This window comes from Somniosus microcephalus, chromosome 5 (assembly GCF_052327205.1).
Source record: "Somniosus microcephalus isolate GS21.2 chromosome 5, FLI_Smic_1.0, whole genome shotgun sequence".
NCBI lineage: Eukaryota > Metazoa > Chordata > Chondrichthyes > Squaliformes > Somniosidae > Somniosus > Somniosus microcephalus.
In genome coordinates this window covers 189,928,055-189,952,441 of record NC_140991.1, presented here as the reverse complement: position 1 = coordinate 189,952,441, position 24,387 = coordinate 189,928,055, and the positions used below count along the sequence as shown (strand labels likewise).

General features: G+C 44.6%; 1 protein-coding gene across 3 annotated transcripts in view; it reads left to right on the top strand.

Annotated features, from left to right (window-relative positions):
- Window positions 1–24,387, top strand: part of LOC147117492 (zinc finger protein 385D-like) — an 885,325-nt gene that overhangs the window by 652,363 nt on the left and 208,575 nt on the right. For all 3 annotated transcript variants that reach the window (XR_015078456.1, XM_085988518.1, XM_085988517.1), the window contains exon 3: window positions 19,032–19,142. Coding sequence is in view for 2 of the 3 variants with exons in the window: in XM_085988518.1 (XP_085844644.1) it covers window positions 19,032–19,142 (111 nt within the window). In the remaining variant the exon portion in view is untranslated. The remainder of the gene's footprint in view (window positions 1–19,031; window positions 19,143–24,387) is intronic.

Sequence of the window (24,387 nt, the reverse complement as noted above, 5' to 3'; positions counted from 1 at the left end):
CTTTATCACCTCAGGCCACTTTGAATGAGCATCCACTGCTATTAAGAACATTGAGTCCATGAATGGACCAGCGAAATCAATGTGCACCCGTTGCCATGGAGAGGAGGGCCACTCCCATGGGTGTAGAGGGGCATGTGGTGGTGCATTTTGGACCTTCTGGCATCCTAAGCAGCTCTTCGTTAGGTCTTCGATTTGTTGATCGATTCCCGGCCACCACACATAAGCCCTAGCTAGGCTTTTCATTTTCGCTTCCCCCAGATGACCTTCATGTAGCTCATTCAGCACTCTCTCCCTTAACGTGGGTGGAATCACCACTCTGGATCCACACATCACTGTCCCCTGGCATACTGACAGCTGTTCTCTTCTGGATGAGAATGCTGGCAACAGTGAGTCGCCATGTGTTGGCCATCCTCTCACCGTCAATTCATATACCCGTGACAGCGACGGATCATTGCGGGTCTCCTTCTCTATATCCGCGTTTGTTACTGGCAATCGTTCAATTATCGACGAATAAAATATCTCGATAGGGTCCACTGCTGGTGCTTCCTCCACAGTAGGCAGTGGCATGCACGATAGCCCATCACCGTTCCCATGCTGTCTCGTGCCTTTATATTCTGTTTCATATTGATTCGCCCCTAGAAACAGGGACCATCTTTGTAACCGCTGTGCAGTCATTACTGGCACGCCCTTCTTAGGATTAAAGATGGAGACAAGTGGTTGGTGGTCAGTCAGCAAGGTGAACTTCTGTCCATGCAGATAGTGGTTGAATTTTTTTACTCCCCATACTAGGCTGAGGGCCTCCCTGTCAATCTGGGCGTAGTTGCGCTCAGCTAAGGTTAGTGACCGAGACGCAAAGGCTACTGGCCTCTCCAAACCGTCCGGGAATTTGTGCGACAGCACCGCTCCAATGCCGTAGGGTGATGCATCACATGCCAAACAAATTGGTAGTGCTGGGTTGAAATGGGCCAACACCTCTTTTGATGTGATCAATTCTTTACACTTCTGGAAAGCTCGTCTACATTCGTCATCCCACTTCCATGGTACCCCTGTTTACAGTAGGGTGTTCAGCGGGTGTAATACCGTAGACAAATTTGGTAAGAACTTGTGGTAATAGTTTACCAGCCGAGGAACGGCCTCAGTTGTGACACATTTTCCGGTGCTGGAGCCTTGACTACTGCCACTATCTTGTCAGGGGACTTATGTAACCCCTCTTCATCGATGACGTGGCCGCAATACGAGATCTGTTTCTGGAAAACCTCGCACTTGTGGCGATTAGCTTGTAGCCCATATTCCTTTAATCTGGCGAGCACCTTCTCCAAGTTAGTGAGGTGATCACCGTCATTTTCGCCCGTGACCAAGATGCCGTCCAAATAACACTGGGTCCCTGGAATCCCTTGCAGGACCTGATCCATCGCCCTTTGCCAGATAGCCGGAGCCGAGGCTACTCCAAACACCAGCTGGTTGTATTGATAGAGACCTTTGTGGGTGTTGATCGTAAGGTAATGTTTCGAAGCTTCTTCTACCTCCATTTGCAAGTACGCCTGGGCTAGATCAATTTTTGTGAAGCGTTTACCACCAGATAGCGAGGTGAAAATATCCTCAATTCGTGGAAGCGGATATTGCACCGTGTGAAGGACTGGATTCACTGTCACCTTAAAATCCCCACAGATGCGGACCTTCTTTGGTTCCCCAGGCGTATTACTCAACGACCTCTTCATTACAGGAATGATGGGTGTAGCCCACTCGCTCCAGTCCACTTTGGACAGTACTCCTGAATGTTCCAACCCTTCCAGCTCTGCTTCAACCGCTGGTCTGATCGCATAAGGCACTGGTCTGGCCTTCAGAAACTTTGGGCTTGCATTATCCTCTATTTTAATTGTTGCTGTTATTCCTTTTAGTGTTCCTAGTCCCTCCTGGAACACTTCTTTTGCGTCAGTTAGCATTTTTTGACAGTCGTCCAGGTGTGACGTCGTCATCCTTTTTGGCCTCCACCTTCAGTGCCTGTATGGAATGCCAATCTAAATGTATCTTCCGGATCCATCCACGTCCTAGCAGTGGTGGTCCTCCATTTGGCAATACATATATATCCATTTTAGGTATTTCCTGACCTTGATATGTCACTTTCACCCTTATTTTTCCTTTGGGGTAGACTTTTTTGCCCCGTATACGTCTTCAAGACAATCTCTGTCGCTTTCAAGGGCATGTGTGAAAATAGTCGCTTGTAGTCTCTTTGATTTATGACTGCTAGAGCTGACCCTGTGTCCAATTCCATTTCCACTTGGACTCCGTCTATCTTGAGTGTAACCCAGATAGTCTGGTGATCCTCCATTTCGGTTACATTATGTAGTTTCAGACAACCCAGCTCCTTGCTTCCGGAGTCTGTGTCACTTTTCTGCTCGTCTGAACCACTGTCTATCACCTGGTGTATCTTTTTGTACTTCTCCTGTGGAGATTTCTTCCTGTTGGTTTTCTTCCCAGACCTGCAGACTCTTGCTATGTGTCCTGCTTTCTCACACTGTCTGCACACTTGATCCTTGAACCAACAATCTTTCTGGTCATGTGTTGTTCTGCTGCAGCGATAACACTTCCCGGTTCCATAGGTCATTTCGTTGGTGCCATATTCTTGCGGTCTCCGTTGTATCTCTGCAGCGCCCCTTGCGGCTGCTTCGTGTGATACTGCCATACTGAAAGCTTTGTCCAGCGCAAGGTCCTTTTCTGATAGAAGCCGTTTCTGGGTTCCGTCACTTTGTAGCCCACACACAAACTTGTCCCTTAACGTGTCTGCTAGTCCCGCTCCAAACTGGCAGTATTTCGATAGCTTGCGCAGTTCCGTTAGGTACTCAGCATTGCTTTCATCTTTGTGTTGGTTCCTTTTATGGAACTTAAATCGTTCTGCTATCAGCAGCGGTGTGGGGTTTAAGTGGTCCTGTAGGATTTCTACTATGCTTTCAAAATTCTTGTTTACCGGCTTCTCTGGGGTTATTAGATTTTGCAGTAACCCATAAGTTTCTGCACCCATGGAATTTAACAGAACCAGTGCTTTATTAGCATCTGGCACTTCATTCGCCCTGCAGTACACCTCAATATGTTCCACATATGTTGCCCAATCTTCGACTTCATTGTCGAACGTAGAGATACTGCCACTCTTCAGCATCCTTGGTTGTGCGTTAACTATCACCCATGGCGCCTCCCGCGCTTCCCCTTCTTCTCCGTTGGCACAAAATGGCGTCTCCCGCACTTTCCTTCCTTCCCGCGCTCGCCCGTCTTCTCCGCTGCGGCTTCGCAAAATGGCGTCTCCCGCGCTCTTCCTTCTTCTCCGTGGCTCAATGGCGCCTCCCGCGCACTCCCTGCTTCTCCGCGGCTCAATGGCGTCTCCCGCACTCTCCCTGCTTCTCTGCGGCTCAATGGCGTCTCCCCTTGCTTCGCCCCGCGGACCCTGATCAGCCCGTGATCCCTGGCTGCGCTCTGCGCGTTCTTCTCTTGATATTTGTCGACGCCGCTCAGTCTAGAACCCGGCTGTTTCTTACCCTCTCTCTCTCCGGTTTTGCAGTATTTTTCCTCGACGCCGCTCGGTGATCAACCCCCGGCTGCGCCCTGCTCTCTTCACCCTTTTTCTTACCCCGTCGACGCTGCCCAGCTCTCTCTGCCGTCGGTCGGCTCCAGCCGCCGCTGCTCGGGAAGGGTCTGCTCTGGACCTGTCGTCGGTCTCTTACTGCTCGTTGTGGCTGGGGAACCAAGCCCGGCTCTCCACAGCCTCCCCAGTGAAGCTGGATCTCTGCCTGACTGCTGGGCGGTTGCTCGCGGTCGACGCCCGTGTTCCTGGACTCGACTATTTTTTTTTGTTTTTTTGTTGCAGGTAGATTCGCATCAACACTCGTCACCACTGTTAGATCCGTGGTTCAGTGGATAAATAATTACACGGATGCTGTACATAAACAAATAACAGGTCTTTACTGGAGGAGGGCAATCTCTAGACTGGAGTACAGAGGCATGCGCACAGCTTATATACTGGTGTGGTTACTGCCAGTACTACAGTATACAGGAGCTGTAAAAAGTAGTTCTGACTTACATAGATACATAGATACATAGAAGATAGGAGCAGGAGTAGGCCATTCGGCCCTTCGAGCCTGCTCCGCCATTCAATGAGATCATGGCTGATCATCCAAATTCAGTACCCGGTCCCAGCCTTCTCCCCATATCCCTTGATCCCTTTAGCCTTAAGAAATATATCCAACTCTTTCTTGAATATACTTAATGAACTGGCCTCCACCGCCCTCTGTGGCAGAGAATTCCACAGGTTCACCACTCTCTGGGTGATGAAATTCATCCTCATTTCAGTCCTAAATGGCTTACCCCTTATCCTTAGACTATGACCCCTGGTTCTGGACTCCCCAGCCATCAGAAACATCCTTCCTGCATCTAGTCTGTCCAGGCCTGACAGAATTTTATAGGTATCGATGAGATCCCCTCTCAATCTTCTAAACTCCAGTGTGTATAAGCCCAATCGACCCAATCTCTCCTCATACGTCATTCCTGCCATCCCAGGTATCAGCCTGGTGAATCTTCGCTGCACTCCTTCCATGGCAAGAACGTCCTTCCTCAGGTAAGGCGACCAAAACTGCACACAATACTCAAGGTGTGGTCTCACCAAGGCCCTGTACAACTGTAGCAAGACATCCTTGTTCTTGTACTCGAACCCTCTTGCTACAAAGGCCAACATACCATTTGCCTTCGTAACCGCCTGCTGCACCTGCATGCTTACCTTCAGCGACTGGTGTACAAGAACACCCAGGTCTCTTTGCACTTCCCCTTCTCCCAAACTATTACCATTCAAATAATAATCTGCCTTCCTGTTTTTGCCACCAAAGTGGATAACCTCACATTTATCCACATTATCGTGCATTTGCCATGTTTCTGCCCAATCACCCAACCTGTCCAAATCGTGCTGGAGTTTCACAACATCCTCCTCACAGCATACCCTCCCCCCCAGCTTTGTGTCATCTGCAAATTTGGAGATATTACATCCAATTCCCTCGTCCAGATCATTAATATATATTGTGAACAGCTGGGGTCCTAGGACCGATCCTTGCGGTACCCCACTAGTCACTGCCTGCCACTCGGAAAATGACCCGTTTATTCCAACTCTTTGCTTTCTGTCCGCCAACCAGTTCTCTATCCAAGTCAATACCTTGCCCCCAATCCCATGTGCCTTAATTTTGCACGCTCATCTCTTATGCGGGACCTTATCGAAAGCCTTCTGAAAGTCCAAATACACCACATCCACTGGTTCTCCCTTATCTATTTTACCAGTTACATCCTCAAAAAATTCCAGTAGATTAGTCAAGCATGATTTACCTTTTGTAAATCCATGTTGACTTTGACCGATCCAGTCACTGCTTTCCAAGTGCTCTGCTATTACATCTTTTATAATAGACTCTAGCATTTTCCCCACTACCAATGTCAAGCTTACTGGTTTATAATTCCCCGCCTTTTTTGAATAGTGGGGTAACATTAGCTACCTGCCAATCCATGGGTACTGTTCCAGAGTCTATCGAGTTCTGGAAGATGACCAGCAATGCATCTACTATTTCTAGGGCCACTTCCTTAAGGACCCTGGGATATAGATTATCAGGCCCTGGGGATTTATCAGCCTTCAGTCCCATCAATTTTCCTAACACCATTTCCCTACGAATACTGATTTCTTTCAGTTCCACCCTTTCATCAGACCCTCTGTTCCCCGGCATCTCTGGGAGGTTATTTGTGTCCTCCTTTGTGAAGACAGAACCAAAATATGTATTTAGTTGGTCTGCCATTTCTTTGGTCCCCATTATAAATTCCCCCAATTCTGACTGCAAGGGACCTACGCTTGACTTCACCAATCTTTTTCTCTTCACAAAAGCTTTTACAGTCAGTTTTTATGTTCTCTGCAAGCTTACTCCCATATTCTATTTTCCCTTTCTTAATTAATCCCTTTGTCCTCCTTTGTTGAATCCTAAACTGCTCCCAATCCTCAGGGTTATTGCTTTTTCTGGCCAATTTATATGCCCTCTCCTTGGACCTTATGCTATCCCTAATTTCCCTTGTTAGCCACGGTTGGGTCACCTTTTTTGTTTTATTTTTATGCCAAACTGGGATGAACAAATTCTGTAGTTCATCCATTCGGTCTTTGAATGTTTGCCATTGCCTATCCACCGTCAACCCTTTGAGTGCCATTCCCCAATCAATCCTACCCAACTCGCTCCTCAGGCCATCATAGTTTCCTTTATTTAAATTGAGGACCCTAGTCTCCGAGTCAACTACTTCATTCTCCATCTTAATGAAGAATTCGATCATATTATGATCGCTCCGACCCAAGGGGCCTCTTACAACAAGATTGCTAATTAATCCTTTCTCGTTACATAATACCCAGCCTAAGATGGCCTGATCTCTGGTTGGTTCCTTGACATATTGGTCCAGGAAACCATCCCGTAAACACTCCAGGAATTCCTCCTCCACAGTATTGTTACTCATTTGGTTGGCCCAATCTATATGTAGATTAAAGTCACCCATGATGACTGCTGTGCCCTTATTGCACGCTTCTTTAATTTCTCTTTGAATGCCATCCCCAACCTCCGCCTTACTGTTTGGAGGTCTATAAACCACTCCCACTAATGTTTTTTTCCCCTTAGTATTTCTCAATTCTACCCATACAGATTCCACCTCATCAGAGCTAATATCCTTCATTACAATTGTGTTAATCCCTTCTTTAACCAGTAATGCTACCCCACCTCCCTTTCCTTTTTGCCTATCTTTCCTGAATATCGAATACCCCTGGATGTTGAGTTCCCAGTCCTGGCATTCCTTGAGCCACGTTTCCGTAATCCCAACCAAATCGTATTTGTTTACTTCTATTTGCGCAGCCAATTCATCCACCTTATTACAAATGCTCCTTGCATTAAGACACAAAGCCTTCAGGCTTGTTTTTTTAACGCTCTTAGACCTATTAGAATTATTATTTACTATTGACTTAAAGCACATACACTACAAAGACCCCTCATAATTTTGAACACCTCCATCAAATCCCCGCTTAACCTTTTCATTACAAAGCCTCTCATCCCAGGCAGCGCCTGACTGAATCTTTTCTGCACCATTGCCTTGACATCCTGCCTAAAGTAAAACTGAACACAGACAGAATAACAAGAGTATATATGTCTGTGTGGAGAGGAAAGCTGCAACTGAGTGTGTCTGTTGAGATAGGTAGAGACAAGGTATGTGCACTGAGTGTGTCTTTTGAGATAGAGAGAAGGTGTGTGCACTGAGTGTTTGGAGAGAGGAGAGCCGATTTTCATGTATTGTTGTAAATCACTCCAAATAGTTAAGAACTGTTGCTAATTTTGTCACAATTTTAATGCACTAATAGAACTCAAATTTTGTTGGGCAGGTGATTTGCATAATAATCCTCGATCTGAGTGCCGATTTGGGTGGCTGTAGGGAGCACACTAGTGCTGCAAGTCAAGAACTGGGTGTACCTCACATTTAAAGGGATGGGAATAATTAAAGGGAAGTTATACAACAGGGTGACAAAAAAATCTGCAAGTCTTTACAAAGACTGAAAAAGCAACTCAACCCATTAGCAGCACGAGTCTGCAGGCAAGTGACTGAGCAGCCCAGTATCTGACACTCTGTTTGATAGCTGTTGAAGTAGAGGTAATCTGCATGGCATGATTCCAAGGGCACCCATGAGTATGACCCCATGGCACTATTCCATGAATCCATAATGCAGCATGCTGGGAGGAGGTGGAGGTTGGCTTGATGTTACAGTTGACCAGTTGTGTCACTGGATGTGCCTGCCCTGTGGAACATCCTAGCGGCAGGGGTCCTTTCCAAGATGGCACAGCTCTGCAACTGGCTTTCTGCTAACTCAGACCATGTGAGGATAGTTCTGCTCAGTTATCACCGGATAAATGTGACAAGGCCTGTAAATATGGTTGGTGGCATCTTGGCAGATATGACCAATCAGGCTTTTCTGATGAGCACCCTGGCATGTCTTCTTTCATGCAGTACCACATAAAGCCACATACTGTCATTGGGATGCTTCTGAAGAACCATCCAGCAGAATGGTTAGTTAGATGTTCACACATATTCGGGCCTAATGTCACAACATGCCATGAGAGTTTGAGCCTCTATATGCTCTAATTGTCTGCCAAAACCTGTCTGCAGATGTGAGTGTGTGGGCACCAGTGAGTGGGCACAACGCACCACTCATACTGCCTGACCAGCCTGGCATAGGAGCATAGTAACATAGAAAGTGCTGGATGAAAAAAGACCACGGATTATCTAGTTCACCTTCAACCATCCTGGTAGTCGCAAGATACAACAATAATGGAGTTGTTGATTAATCATGGCAATCAATCCCTGTCAATTAGTCTGCAACAGACCCAGACATCCCTTCGCTGCATGCCCCTGACTTGCCAGAAAAGAGTGCCACATGTATAAGAGGTGCAGACCTGAAGTTATTGGTCTCTGCTCCCTTTTCTAGTTGTAACGCCTCATGAACACAGGACAAAAAATCCTTCCCCCCAAGTATTTGTTATCTTTGAGCGAGAATGTTTGTGTGTGTGTGTGTGTGTGTGTGAGGTTACTGAAGAACAGATGATATTTTGAATGATTCTGTGTAAAATTCTGCATTACCTACGTGCTACTGCTGTGCAAGCTGGAGTACCCTGGACTCTTTCATTCTATTATAAAACATCTGTCACCATGATGAAGAGTTGACTGCACCTCAGCCTACGCATTTGTACTGCTGCTGTGTCTGAAACGCAGCTGACATGAAATCCCCTTCTGCTTCTGTTTGATTTGCAATCAGTACTGCTTAACAGAGAGGACTGGTGCAGAATTTGATCAGACAAGTAAGCAGCAGTCTGGGGTAAACTGTAAATTTGTGCTTTGTTTCTTTTTTAATTAGCTATATACCAAGCTGGTTGCATGGTCAGTTTTGTTTGATCAATTATGTTTGTTGAACTTGCTAGATAAAAGAGTAAATCAGAGCAAATCTTTGTAGTCAAGATGACTGGAGGTGATTTTTACTTATTATAGTTAGCTTTTTATACCACGTTCAAATGTACATTGTAAATGCTGGGGCAATACCAGTTATTTTTAGCTCCTATTTATATCTTCTTTGACCTGTTTTTTTGAGGGAGTTGAGTTTTATGTTGGGCAATGTGAAGGATGTCAGTGGTTCCAGGAGTCAGGTTAGGCCTCCTGACTCAGGCAGGAGTTCCACTTTGCTGCACTTGCACCGATATCAACCCTGTGGCTCTTCTCTGTGTTAGATCCATGGTTCAGTGGATAAATAATCACACGGATGCTGTACATTAACAAATAACAGGTCTTTACTGGAGGAGGGTAATCTCTAAACTGGGGTACAGAGGCATGCGCACAGCTTATATACCGGTGTGGTCACTGCCGGTATGACAGTATACAGGAGCTGTAAAAAGTAGTTCTGACTTAAAGGCACATACACTACAATTGCTCCCTTTTTAGATTAATAATACCCCCTTAATATTCAAATAACAATTACATTTTTACATGTACATTCAATAACAAAAGTCCATTTATAAATTCAGTCTTTGGGGCGGCTTCCTGACCCTTTCGGGATAGCTCCTTTCCAGAGGTTCTTGTTCTTGGTGCAGAGGTGATTCTGACCCCTTTTCATCGGGTAGTTCATCGGGTTCCACTGCTACTGGGTCTGAAGTAGATGCTACCGGTATGTCAGGTTCATCCCCAGGTACTCGAGACATGGGGTTGACGCATTCCTGTGATGCTAAGATCTGATTGACGTGGCGTCTCACAATGTTCTCCCCGACATCCACTGTGTACATTAATGGCCCCTGCCTTGTACCTATCGCTCTGGGTTGCCACTTCTCTGTTCGATAGTCCCGGGCCAAGACTGGTTGCCCTACATTGAAGCTCCTTGTCGGCTTCTCGTTGATGTGCTGGAATTGTTTGTCCTCAACATTTCTTCGCACATTTGGTCTGAGCAAGTCCAGACGAGATCTCAACCTTCGGTTAAAGAACATCATGGCTGGGGTCTGGTTGGTAACTGCATGTGTCGCGTTTCGGTAGGCTAATAAGAAATTGTCCAGCTTATGCTGTAGTGGAATTTCCTCATCGCACATGGCCTTTATCGCCTTCTTAAAGGTTTGTATGAACCTCTCAGCCAATCCATTGGTGGCTGGATGATACGGGGCGGATGTGTAATGCTTTACCCCATTCCTTTTCATGAATTTTTGGAACTCATCGGACACAAACTGTGGTCCATTATCAGAGCAGATCTGCTCTGGCAACCCGTTTCTGGCAAATATGGTCCGTAGGACTGCAATCGTTTTCTCTGTAGTGGTTGAAGACATCTTTATCACCTCAGGCCACTTTGAATGGGCATCCACTGCTATTAAGAACATTGAGTCCATAAATGGACCAGCGAAATCAATGTGCACCCGTTGCCATGGAGAGGAGGGCCACTCCCATGCGTGTAGAGGGGCATGTGGTGGTGCATTTTGGACCTTCTGGCATCCTAAGCAGCTCTTCGTTAGGTCTTCGATTTGTTGATCGATTCCCGGCCACCACACATAAGCCCTAGCAAGGATTTTCATTTTCACTCCCCCAAGATGACCTTCATGTAGCTCATTTAGCACTCTCTCCCTTAACTTGGGTGGAATCACCACTCTGGATCCACACATCACTGTCCCCTGGCATACTGACAGCTGTTCTCTTCTGGATGAGAATGCTGGCAACAGTGATTCGCCATGTGTTGGCCATCCCCTCACCGTCAATTCATATACCCGTGACAGCGTCGGATCATTGCGGGTCTCCTTCTCTATATCCGCGTTTGTTACTGGCAATCGTTCAATTATCGACGAATAAAATATCTCGATAGGGTCCACTGCTGGTGCTTCCTCCACCGTAGGCAGTGGCAGGCGTGATAGCCCATCAGTGTTCCCATGCTGTTTCGTGCCTTTATATTCTATTTCATATTGATTCGCCCCTAGAAACAGGGACCATCTTTGTAACCGCTGTGCAGTCATTACTGGCATGCCCTTCTTAGGATTAAAGATGGAGACAAGTGGTTTGTGGTCAGTCAGCAAGGTGAACTTCTGCCCATGCAGATAGTGGTTGAATTTTTTTACTCCCCATACTAGGCTGAGGGCCTCCCTGTCAATCTGGGCGTAGTTGCGCTCGGCTGAGGTTAGTGACCGAGACGCAAAGGCTACTGGCCTCTCCAACCCATCTGGGAATTTGTGCGACAGCACCGCTCCAATGCCGTAGGGTGATGCATCACATGCCAAACGAATTGGTAGTGCTGGGTTGAAATGGGCCAACACCTCTTTTGATGTGATCAATTCTTTACACTTCTGGAAAGCTCGTCTACGTTCGTCATCCCACTTCCATGGTACCCCTGTTTGCAGTAGGGTGTTCAGCGGGTGTAATACCGTAGACAAATTTGGTAAGAACTTGTGGTAATAGTTTACCAGCCCGAGGAACGACCTCAGTTGTGACACATTTTCTGGTGCTGGAGCCTTGACTACTGCCTCAACCTTGTCAGGGGACTTATGTAACCCCTCTTCATCGATGACGTGGCCGCAATACGAGATCTGTTTCTGGAAAACATCGCATTTGTGGCGATTAGCTCGTAGCCCATATTCCTTTAATCTGGCGAGCACCTTCTCCAAGTTAGCGAGGTGATCACCGTCATTTTCATTGGTGCCATATTCTTGCGGTCTCCGTTGTATCTCTGCAGTGCCCCTTGCGGGTGCTTTGTGTGAAACTGCCATACTGAAAGCTTTGTCCAGCGTAAGGTCCTTTTCTGATAGAAGCCGTTTCTGGGTTCCTTCACTTTGTAGCCCACACACAAACTTGTCCCTTAACGTGTCTGCTAGTCCCGCTCCAAACTGGCAGTATTTCGATAGCTTGCGCAGTTCCGTTAGGTACTCAGCATTGCTTTTGTCTTTGTGTTGGTTCCTTTTATGGAACTTAAATCGATCTGCTATCAGCAGCGGTGTGGGGTTTAAGTGGGCCTGTAGGATTTCTACTATGCTTTCAAAATTCTTGTTTACCGGCTTCTCTGGGGTTATTAAATTTCGCAGTATCCCATAAGTTTTTGCACGCATGGAATTTAACAGAACCAGTGCTTTATTAGCATCTGGCACTTCATTTGCCCTGCAGTACACCTCAATACGTTCCACATATGTCGCCCAATCTTCAACTTCATTGTCGAACGTAGAGATACTGCCACTCTTCGGCATCCTTGGTTGTGCGTTAACTATCACTAATGGCGCCTCCCGCACTTCCCCTTCTTCTCCGCTGGCACAAAATGGTGTCACCCGCACTTTCCTTCCTTCCCGCGCTCGCCCGTCTTCTCCACTGCAGCTTCGCAAAATGGCGTTGAAATAAAGAATAGATTTGCCTTCCAAAGTTAGGCTTTATTAACTTTAAAATCGGCAGCATATCTTTCTACATCCAGTCCCAACTAAAGCTAGAAAAGGACTGAATTTAAGGTAGCCACAACACGTCATGTGATCATCAACTACCAATGAGATTACAACACATATCCCAAGGCAGTTAACAAACAACGAATCACAATACTTTTACTAATCAAGGAATAATCACCACATTCACCCCTCCTTTAAAATATACTCTAACCTAATAAATTTTACAATTTACAATTAATTATTTACAACTAAACTATACACGAGAATAAAACTATTTACATAACACAATACTAAATGAACAACAACAAATAATAACATTATGCATAAGTATTAAGTATCTCTCAACTAAAACAATATACTATAATATTTCAACAATTTTTAAAACATTACTATCAATTTAAAAGTCCATTTTCAATCGGTCGACCGGATATCTTGTTCGTGTCGACCTTCTTAACCTTGGTGAAATTCCTTGCCCTCCCACGCCAGAAGGCACAGAAGTATCTTCAACAGGAAGGCTATCCATATCCCGATTCTCAACGGTTTCCGGATTAGAAATCCCATCAGAAGATGCACTGGGACGGTCATAAACATCTATCAAAGGCTGACTAATAGAAGTATGATTATCTGCAATCGGATTGGAAATATTCGTAGAATCTGTAACAGCATCCACATTATCCGAATCATGACCATTATTATTATCCTCAGAAGAGGGCTGGCCCCCACAAGGAGCCAAGTCTTTAATTGAAACAGTACTTTCTTTCCCATCTTGGAATCGAATATGAGCATATTGGGAATTTGCCTCCAACAGCTCCACCTCCTCCACCAAGGGATCATATTTTGACAATCTAACATGGCGCCGAAGCAACACAGGTCCCTGCATAGTAAGCCATGAAGGTACCGAATATCCCATAGTAGATCTCCGCGGATAGTTAAAGAGCCTTTCATGGGGGCTCACATTAGTAGCCATTGAAAGCAATGATCTAATGGAATGCAGGGCATCAGGCAGTACCATTTCCCACTGTGTATTCTTAAGGTTCCGGGATGTCAACGCCAACATAACTGCCTTCCAGATCACCCCATTGTATCGTTCGCACTGTCCATTACCCTGGGGATTATACGGGGTAGTTCGACTAGTAGAAATTCCCCGACTCTGAAGGTATTCCTTCAATTGGGAAGACATAAAAGAACTTCCCTGATCCGAATGGATATACGCAGGCATCCCAAAGATGACAAAAAGTTAAGTCAAACATTTAATAACTGTAGCAGCTGATACATCTGCACAAGGAAAAGCAAAAGGGAACCTTGAAAACTCATCCACAACAGTAAATATATATCAGTTTTGAGTAGTTGAAGAGGTCCCTTAAAATCAACGCTCAAACGTTCAAAAGGAGAAGTAGCCTTTATAAGATGAGCTCGTTGAGGCTTAAAGAAATTCGGTTTACACCGAGCACAGATAGAACATGATGAAGTCATCCGCTTGACGTCTTCAACTGAAAAAGGCAAGTTCTTACTGCGTACAAAGTGTATCATCCTCGTAACCCCAGGATGACATAAGGCATTATGAAGATTAATAAGCGTATCTCCGTGAATCACCGAACAATAAGCCCTCGACAGTGCATCAGCAGCAACATTATCCTTCCCCGGACGATAAACTATGTCAAAATGGTAACATGCCAACTCAATCCTCCATCCCATTATTTTATCATTTTTAATCTTTCCAAAATGTTTAACATCAAACATAAAGGACACAGATTTTTGGTCAGTTACCAACGTGAAATGTCGCCCCGATAAATAATGTCTCCATTTACGCAATGCTTCTACTATTGCGTATGCCTCTTTTTCTATTGAGGAATGTCTTTTTTCACTATTATTCAAAGTACGTGAAAAAAAGGCCACAGGTCTTCCATTTTGGTTCAAAGTAGCCCCAATTGCAAAATCCGAAGCATCCGTCTCAATCACAAAGGGAACCTGCTCATCAATGGAATGCACAACTGCTCCTAAAATATCCTTTTTAAAATTCTCAAAACATGTCCTGGCCTCCCATGATAGAGGATATGTCGTAACCCGAATAAGAGGCCGGATCTTCCGTGAAAAATTTGCAATCCAATTAGAATAATAAGGAAACAGTCCAACAACTCGTTGCAAAGCCTTAGAATTAGTAGGACAAGGTAAATCGATCAATGGTCGCAGACGTTCTGGATCTGGTTTAATCTTATTTCCCAAAATAATATACCCCAATAGATTTACCTCAGTAGTCGAAAAGACACATTTCTCTTTGTTAAAAGTTAAACCAACTTTCTCCGCAGCTTGAAGGAATCTTTTTAAATTAGAATCATGCTCCACCCTTGATTTGCCACACACTGTGATGTCATCTAAGTATGAAAAGGTGTCAGAGAGGGTGTTATCACTTATAAAAGCATCCATTGCCCGTTGAAAACAAGCAACACCATTAGTAACACCAAATGGTATTCGGCAAAACTGATACAGCTTTCCACCAGCCTCAAAGGCCGTATATGGTTGATCCTTCCTAACAATAGGAATCTGATGATAAGCACTCTTTAAGTCAATAGTGCTAAAAACTTTATACTGAGATACTTTATTGATAAGCTCATCAATCTTAGGCAAAGGGTACGCATCTAATTGAGTATACCTATTAATAGTTTGGGAATAGTCTATCACCATTCGTTTCTTGTGTCTCTCGTTAGTCGTGACAACTACCTGTGCTCGCCAAGGTGAACAACTAGGTTCAATGATTCCTTCCAATAAGAGACGTTGAACTTCAGAATTAATAAATTCTCTATCCTGACTACTATATCTTCTTGACTTGGTAGCAATTGGCTTACAATCCGACATCAAATTGGAAAAAAGTGATAATGGAGGAATAGATAAAGAGGTTAATCCACAAATAGATAAAGGTGGCTTCGTCCCTCCAAATGAAAGACTAAGAGACTCGTGTAACTGAAGCACATCATGTCCAATCAAAATATCCGCACAGAGATTAGGCAAAACAGATAGGCATATATCAGTATACGTATTACCTAGAAGAACCATTTTCACAAAGCAGCAACCAGCTATTTGTGAAGTAAGGGTCGTCTGAGCCATACACACCTGATACGTAACAGGCGAAATTTTCAAATGCTTCTCCTTCGCAAACTGAAGACTTATAAAACTCTCAGTACTGCCCGTATCTGTAAGGGCCTTCACTTCCAACCCATTAACTTGAGCCGTAACTATAGCTTTGTTTAGGCCATGAGCAAATGCAGCAGAAATTGATGCAATAAACGCCCTATCTAAAGGCTGAATAGCCACAGAAGAGGTAGTGGAGGAAGACCCTCCCACACCAGGAGAAGGGAAGGTAATTGAACCTGATGATTTGCACACACGTGCATAATGACCTCTCTTGCCGCATTTACTACACACAGCCTCCCGAGCAGGACACTTCAGACGAGGGTGCCGGATATTCCCACAAAAATAACACTTCTGAATCCTAGAGGCAACGGCCGCCGAAGTAGAAACTGTTTCAAAATCTAGTAAACCACTGCCATTAAGTCCACATAATTCCTTTTCATCCGAAACTGCCGAAACCATAGTCGCAGGCCGATTAAAAAGAGCATAAGAATCCGAACTTCTCTGAGCCATATCCAATGTAGAAGCTTGCTCAAAAGCACTTTTAAGATCCAGAGTCTTATTTTCTAACAACCGCTGACGAATTGATCTAGACAGTAATCCATTAATAAAAGCATCCCGTACTGATTCGTCCTTATATTCTTCAGCCGTCACAGCCTTATAATTACAGTCAACACTAAGGCACCGAAGTGCTTGTAAATAAGTATCCAAAGATTCTCCCACCTGCTGCCTACGGGCAGATAGAAGATGACGTGCAAATACCTCATTCTTTGGTTTAACAAAAATCTTTTCCAATGTAGAAATAGCCTCTTCATAAGTTTTACAGTGCAAAATATATTTATATGCATCCGGGTCAATGTAGTTGATCAGCATATTCAGCTTATTTAGAGCCTCTTGATCCAACACGCCCAAAAAGTTTTTAAATGTACAATACCAATGTTTCCATTTATCATCCACTCCAGCAGAATTGGGGTCAGCCTTGAATCGTTCTGGTTGAAGATATCACTCCATTCTAACATAAAGTTAATAAATTGAAATAAAGAATAGATTTGCCTTCCAAAGTTAGGCTTTATTAACTTTAAAATCGGCAGCATATCTTTCTACATCCAGTCCCAACTAAAGCTAGAAAAGGACTGAATTTAAGGTAGCCACAACACGTCATGTGATCATCAACTACCAATGAGATTACAACACATATCCCAAGGCAGTTAACAAACAACGAATCACAATACTTTTACTAATCAAGGAATAATCACCACAGGCGTCTCCCGCGCTCTTCCTTCTTCTCCGCGGCTCAATGGTGCCTCCCGCGCTCTCCCTGCTTCTCTGCGGCTCAATGGCATCTCCCGCGCTCTCCCTGCTTCTCCACGGCTCAATGGCGTCTCCCCTTGCTTCGCCCCGCGGACCCTGATCAGCCCGTGATCCCTGGCTGTGCTCTGCGTGTTCTTCTCTTGATATTTGTCGACGCCGCTCAGTCTAGAACCCGGCTGCGCCCTGCTCTCTTCACCCTCTTTCTTACCCCGTCGACGCTGCTCGCCTCTCTCTCTCTGCCGTCGGTCGGCTCCAACCGCCGCTGCTTGGGAAGGGTCTGCTCTGGACCTGTCATCGGTCTCTTACTGCTCGTTGTGGCTGGGGAACCAAGCCCGGCTCTCCACAGCCTCCCCAGCGAAGTTGGATTTCTGCCTGACTGCTGGGCGGTTGCTCGCGGTCGACGCCCGTGTTCCTGGACTCGACTATTTTTTTTTTTATGTTGCAGGTAGATTCGAATCGACACTCGTCGCCACTGTTAGATCCGTGGTTCAGTGGATAAATAATCACACAGATGCTGTACATGAACAAATAACAGGTCTTTACTGGAGGAGGGTAATCTCTAGACTGGGGTACAGAGGCATGCACACAGCTTATATACTGGTGTGGTCACTGCCGGTACTACAGTATACAGGAGCTGTAAAAAGTAGTTGTGACTTAAAGGCACATACACTACACTCTGTACTGCCTCCAGCACTTGAATGTCTTTCTCCTGTGCCTTGGTGATCAGAACTGATCTGGTCTAACTAGAACACAATGCAGTTTGAGCATGACTTCCTCTGACTTATATTCTACTGTTTGGCTACTTGGGTCGACAATCTATTTATTTTCTGCTCTGCATTAGTTGGACATGTTGAGGGTTGAGTTTATTAAGACTCCTAGGTCTTTTCTGCTTTCATCCTTGGCTTTTTGTAATACCATTTATGGAATATGTGTGCCGCCATGAAATTGAAAGGGGAAGCAAGTGGCAGCATAAAATTGGCAGGAGGAGTAGTGTCAGCTCGAACTGGGATGTTGGAACATGAGAAGAGGTACCCACCTTAAACTGAGGGGCCAAAAGTGTTAGCTTTAACTGGTGGGAGGAAGTGGAGGAAAAAATTGGCAACACATCAAAAAGACATAGGAACGGATAAAAAACACCCAAAGACTTCCTAAGCAGGTCATGGTGATGGTGGTGTTGGTGGCGGTCTTTTTATATGCAGCCCGCTGGTTCCATGATAAGCAACTGAATGGGTCAAAAAGCATTTTAGTGACCTCTGTGCTAGATAAATATGTTAGATTCCCCAATAGGCTAAAATTGCATATCATAACTACTTTTTCACTGGTCTATCAAACTTTATATTAATTCTCTCAACCCCCACACACCTTCAAAAACAACATGAATAAAAATGCCCTCACTAACATCTTGACCAAATGTAGGTTGATATCTGTGATCTAATATTCTGTATAGTCCATGGTCCATGAGTCCTAATAATTTCTCTTTGTACATTTGCAATGGGGCCTTTACATGCGTGCACCAAAATTAACCAGTCAGCATTGCATTGTTGAAGTTACTTATCTGCGAGCACATCAACTTGACCAATTCTGAAGCTTATAAGTTAACAATAAAAAGAACTGCTGTGCCAGAGGAGCCCTCTATCTTAAACTTTGACCACCATAATAGGCTGTTATGTTACAATTACACACATTACAGCTATCCTTGCTGGATTTAAAGCACTTTTTGGAGCCAAGAATATTGGACACAGCATAACCTAGATTATGGAGTACCAACCAACTGTGTTAATATACAGGTCCAGGCCCACTGTTCCGTACGCAGAAACCTCCTCAGTTTATTATGGAAAGGCACTGAGAGGAGACCAGACACTTTCCTAGAGGGAGGGCAGGAAGAATAGTCAACACAGATTGCTTTTCAAACAGCCAGTTCAGTGGTACTGGCAGGAGCCTAAAAGCAACTCACTTGTCCATCTGGAGAGTCAGGTTTGCTACGTGACAAGGGAAGAAGATCTAGAGAGGGGAAAAAACATGCAGCAAATAAACATCTTAAAAATACACAACAACATTTAGTAAGTCAGGCTGTGACCTTTGAAGGAGATAAAGAAATCTAATTGAATTTCTTGTCCTTTTTCACAGATGGACCCAGTTCAGAAAGCAGTGATAAATCACACGTTTGGGGTTCCTCTTCCTCCAAGAAGAAAACAAGTAATTTCATGCAACATCTGCCAACTAAGATTTAATTCTGATGTGAGTGTACAAGGCACAAGGATACATTTGAGCCCATAGTTGATTGCTCCAGAGATGTATTTAATTCTACACATAACACACTGATGGACATTAGGCAAAAGCAAACACTGTTACTGAAACATCAACCCAGAATGGCATGTTCTAGGATTTTTAGGGCTTGTTTTGTGCTGCAGAAACTAGTTTTACTGTAGTTGCCAACTGGTTATTTTGTATTCAAACCCTGGCACCTTACTAGAACTGTTAATTAATTTATTTTACGAAAAACTTGTGCTAAAATAATAGAGAAGAGGAATGTTAAAATCCTGAATGTCTTATTTAGATATAGGATCTTGGAAAAAAAATTCTGGCATGTTGTCAAAGCCAATTATTTTGTAGATGAAGAATCTTTTGACCCATTCAGCATCTTATCTCAGCCATCAATCACTTTTTGTCATGGATGAGCGGCGGTTCTGATTTGTTGTTCAAACTCACCAGTGCGAAAAATGTTGCACCTGGAGGCTTTAGAAAATATTCTCAAATAAAGGGTGCCACAGAGCTTGGCTGTGTACAATACACAGAGCTACACTATAGGTGTATTCCATCTGTGAAATGTGTACAAACACAAGCCTTTTAATCTAGCACCAGTCTCAGCTAAAAAATTGAGGTCACTGAAGATCATATGTGAAAGTTGCTAAAAAGTATTAAAAGAACCTTCCAAGTACTGTTAATACATTGTAGTCATTGCAGAAGGAATAGTTTTCTCCAGAGGCAATGCCTTGATCTATAGAAAAATATTATCTGACAAAAATGTTTTTATTTGGGGAGTGAAAGGAGCTAAAACAGCTATGTGTCACTTACATCAAAATGATGTCATGTGTAAATGACACAACAATGAATTTTGATATGTTTTACATCATTACATTAGTTCATTTAGATTGTGGACCAAGCTTTGGATGGTCTGAAATTCACTCTTCCAGAGCAAAAGACTGAATTTTAAAACTGTGGCAAGCCAATCAAGCAATGGTGATTCTTGCAAATGCTTTTCAGTTTTACTTACATCACGGAACAACTGACCTTTGGTCTTGACTTACTACCAAGTGCCAATAAATTAAGGATCACATGGATGCATCATTACTGAAGGTGTTGATAAACACATGGGAGTATGATATTGTTGCTATCACGGAGACATGGTTGAGGGAGGGGCAAGACTGGCAGCTCAATATTCCGGGGTACAGAATCTTCAGGCGAGACAGAGGGGGAGGTATAAGAGGAGGGGGTGTCGCAATATTAATTAAGGAGTCAATTACTGCAGTAAGGAGGGATGATATATTAGCAGGGTCCTCTAATGAGGCCATATGGGTGGAGCTTAAAAACAAAAAGGGGGCAAGCACTTTGCTGGGAGTGTACTATAGGCCTCCAAACAGTCAGGGGGAAATAGAGGAACAGATATGTAGGCAAATCTCAGAGAAATGTGCAAATAATAGGGTAATAATAATGGGGGATTTCAACTTCCCCAATATTAACTGGGATAGTCAAAGTGTGAAAGGCTCAGAGGGTGTAGAATTCTTAAAGTGCATCCAGGAGAGCTTTTTGAGCCAGCATGTAGAAAGTCCTACAAGAGAGGGGGCGGTACTGGACCTAATTCTAGGGAATGTGGCCGGCCAAGTGGAAAAAGTGCAAGTAGGTGAGCACTTTGGTGATAGTGACCATAATATGGTAAGATTTAAGGTGGTCATGGAAAAGGACAGGGATGGGCCGGAAATAAAGGTTCTAAATTGGGGGAAGGCCGATTTTAATAGGATAAGGCAGGATCTGGCCAAAATGGACTGGGATCAGCTACTTGTAGGAAAATCCGCATCGGAGCAATGGGAGGCTTTCAGAAGGGAGATTGAGATCATACAAGGGCAACATGTTCCCATAAATGTCAAGAGTGGTTCCAAAAACCACAGGGAACCGTGGATGTCAGGGGATATACGGGAATGGATTAGGAAAAAAAGGAGGGCTTTTGGTAGATACAAAAGGCTAAAGACGGAGGAAGCCCTAGAGGAGTACAAAAAGTGCAGGGGGATACTTAAAAAAGAAATTAGGAGATCAAGGAGGGGCCATGAAATAACACTGGCGAGCAAAATAAAGGAAAATCCGAAGATGTTTTATAAGTATATTAAGGGTAAAAGGATAACTAGGGAAAAAATAGGGCCCATTAGGGACAAAAGTGGCAATCTGTGTGTGGAGCCGGAAGATGTAGGAGGGGTTCTAAATGAATTTTTTGCATCTGTTTTCACTATGGAGAAGGACGATGTAGACATAGAAATAGGGCGGGGGGACTGTGATATGCTCGAACATATTAACATCGAGAGGGAGGAGGTATTGGCGGTTTTAGCTGGCCTAAAAATGGATAAATCCCCAGGCCCGGATGAAATGTACCCCAGGCTGCTGTGTGAGGCAAAGGAGGAGATTGCGGGGGCTCTAACACATATATTCAGGACCTCTCTGGCCACAGGGGATGTGCCAGAGGACTGGAGAACTGCTAATGTAGTACCATTATTCAAGAAGGGTAGTAGGGAAAAACCGGGGAACTACAGGCCAGTGAGCCTAACATCAGTGGTAGGAAAATTACTGGAAAAAATCCTGAGGGACAAAATTTGTCTCCACTTGGAGAGGCAAGGATTAATCAGGGATAGTCAACATGGCTTTGTCAAGGGAAGATCATGTCTGACTAATTTGATTGAATTTTTTGAGGGGGTGACTAGGTGTGTGGATGAGGGTAACGCAGTGGATGTGGTATACATGGATTTCAGTAAGGCCTTCGATAAAGTCCCGCACAGGAGACTGGTCAAGAAGGTAAGAGCCCATGGAATCCAGGGTGCCTTGGCACATTGGATACAAAACTGGCTTAGTGGCAGAAGGCAGAGGGTGATGGTCGAAGGTTGTTTTTGTGACTGGAAACCTGTGGCCAGTGGGGTACCACAGGGATCGGTGCTGGGTCCCTTGCTGTTTGTGGTCTACATTAATGACTTGGATATGAATGTAAAGGGTATGATCAGTAAATTCGCGGATGATACTAAAATTGGTAGGGTGGTAAATAGCGAGGAGGGTAGCCTCAGTCTGCAGAACGATATAGATGGGTTGGTCAGATGGGCGGAACAGTGGCAAATGGAATTTAACCCGGAAAAGTGCGAGGTGATGCACTTTGGGGGGTCTAACAAGGCAAGGGAATACACAATGAAGGGAAAGACCCTAGGCAAGACGGAGGGTCAGAGGGATCTGGGTGTGCAGGTACACAGATCCCTGAAGGCGGCGGAACAGGTGGATAAGGTGGTAAAAAAGGCATATGGGATACTTGCCTTCATTAGCCGAGGCATAGAATATAAGAGCAAGGAGGTTATGATGGAGCTGTATAAAACACTGGTTAGGCCACAGCTGGAATACTGTGTGCAGTTCTGGTCGCCACACTACAGGAAAGATGTGATCGCGTTAGAGAGGGTGCAGAGGAGGTTCACCAGGATGTTACCAGGGCTGGAGCGCTTCAGCTATGAAGAGAGACTGGGCAGATTGGGTTTGTTTTCCTTGGAGCAGAGGAGGCTGAGGGGGGACATGATTGAGGTGTACAAAATTGTGAGGGGCATAGATAGGATGGATGCTGAGGAGCTTTTCCCCTTAGTAGAGGGGTCAATAACTAGGGGGCATAGATTCAAGGTAAAGGGCGGGAGGTTTAGAGGGGATTTGAGAAAGAACTTTTTCACCCAGAGGGTGGTTGGAGTCTGGAACTCACTGCCTGAAAGGGTTGTGGAGGCAGAAACCCTCACAACATTTAAGAAGCATTTGGATGAGCATTTGAAATGCCATAGCATACAAGGCTACGGGCCAAATGCTGGAATATGGGATTAGATTAGACAGGGCTTGATGGCCGGCATGGACACGATGGGCCGAAGGGCCTCTATCCGTGCTGTATTACTCTATGACTCTATGACTCTATTACCACAAAGGCACCTTCCACAATTCAACTAGATAACGAGGGATCACAAGAATGCACCACCATGAGGTCACATATACATCCTCTCCAGTATACCAGGGATCCAATAGACACCCCAGTACTGCACGATTACATACCTATCCTTTCTATTAGATCAACATGCTTACATAAAAAAACATAGAAAAATGTAGAGGGTCGCAAACTGCAGCGCCCAACTGCCCATGCCTGCTGGAAACTCTAGTGCCCACCTGTGCAAGGAGGGGAGGTTAACCAAGCCTGTCATTTACCTTGTAAGAGGCTGATAGAGGTCCCACCCCTTACATGGCACTGAATATGGTGGAACCCAGCAAAACTGGATCTCTGCTGTTATCTGGTGGGTCCACTGGTCTCCTGCTGACTCCCCTCCCCTCCGTGGAATTTCAGGATCAGAAAGTTTTGAATTTGCTACAACATCTTCCTGCTGTTTGAACAGTTGTATCAAATAATGTGTTTCTCTTTGATATATGTAAAGTCTGTGGTTTGTATTGTAAATAATACACAGACTCCAAGATTAACAAACAAAACAGGTCTTTACTATTCAGAGGTTCAGGCGATTCTGCCCCAGCAATCATGCCACAACACTTATATACTGGTGTGGTCACTATCGGTATTACAGTATACAGAAGCCAAACAAATAGTGCCACCCGAAAGTAGTCCTCTTAAAGGTGAACGGTTACATTCAATAGTTCCCTTAAAGGTAGATGGGTACATACACTACAATCCTCCCTTTTTAGCTTATTACTTACTAAGTCCATAGTGAACATACATTCTAACATATATACAGGTTTATGTAAGACAGTTCATAGATTCAGTCTTTCCGGGGGCTTCCGGATTCTGTCAGGATAACGCCGCAGTGGTGTCGTTATTTCAGGCGGGCTAGGAGGTGCTTCTGGCAAGGTCGATTCGGCTTGAAAAGCCGTGTCAGATTCAGCAGACTCCAATATCACTAGATCGGAAGTAGGTGTTCTGGGTATCTCAGTTTCAACATCACCCGGATAAGGTGGTGAAGTCGGTGGCCTATTTGTGGCGGACCCTATGATTTGGTCAACATGGCGCCTTATTATATTGTCTCCAATGTCCACGGTGTACATCAATGGCCCCAGCCTTTTCCCAATAGTTCCAGGCTGCCATTTCTCAGTACGGTAGTCCCGGGCCAAAACTCGTTGACCGATCTGGAAAGATCTAGTGACCCTGTCGTTCATGCCCTGGAATTGCCGGTTCTCTACGTCTCTTCTGACGTTTGGTTTTAGTAAA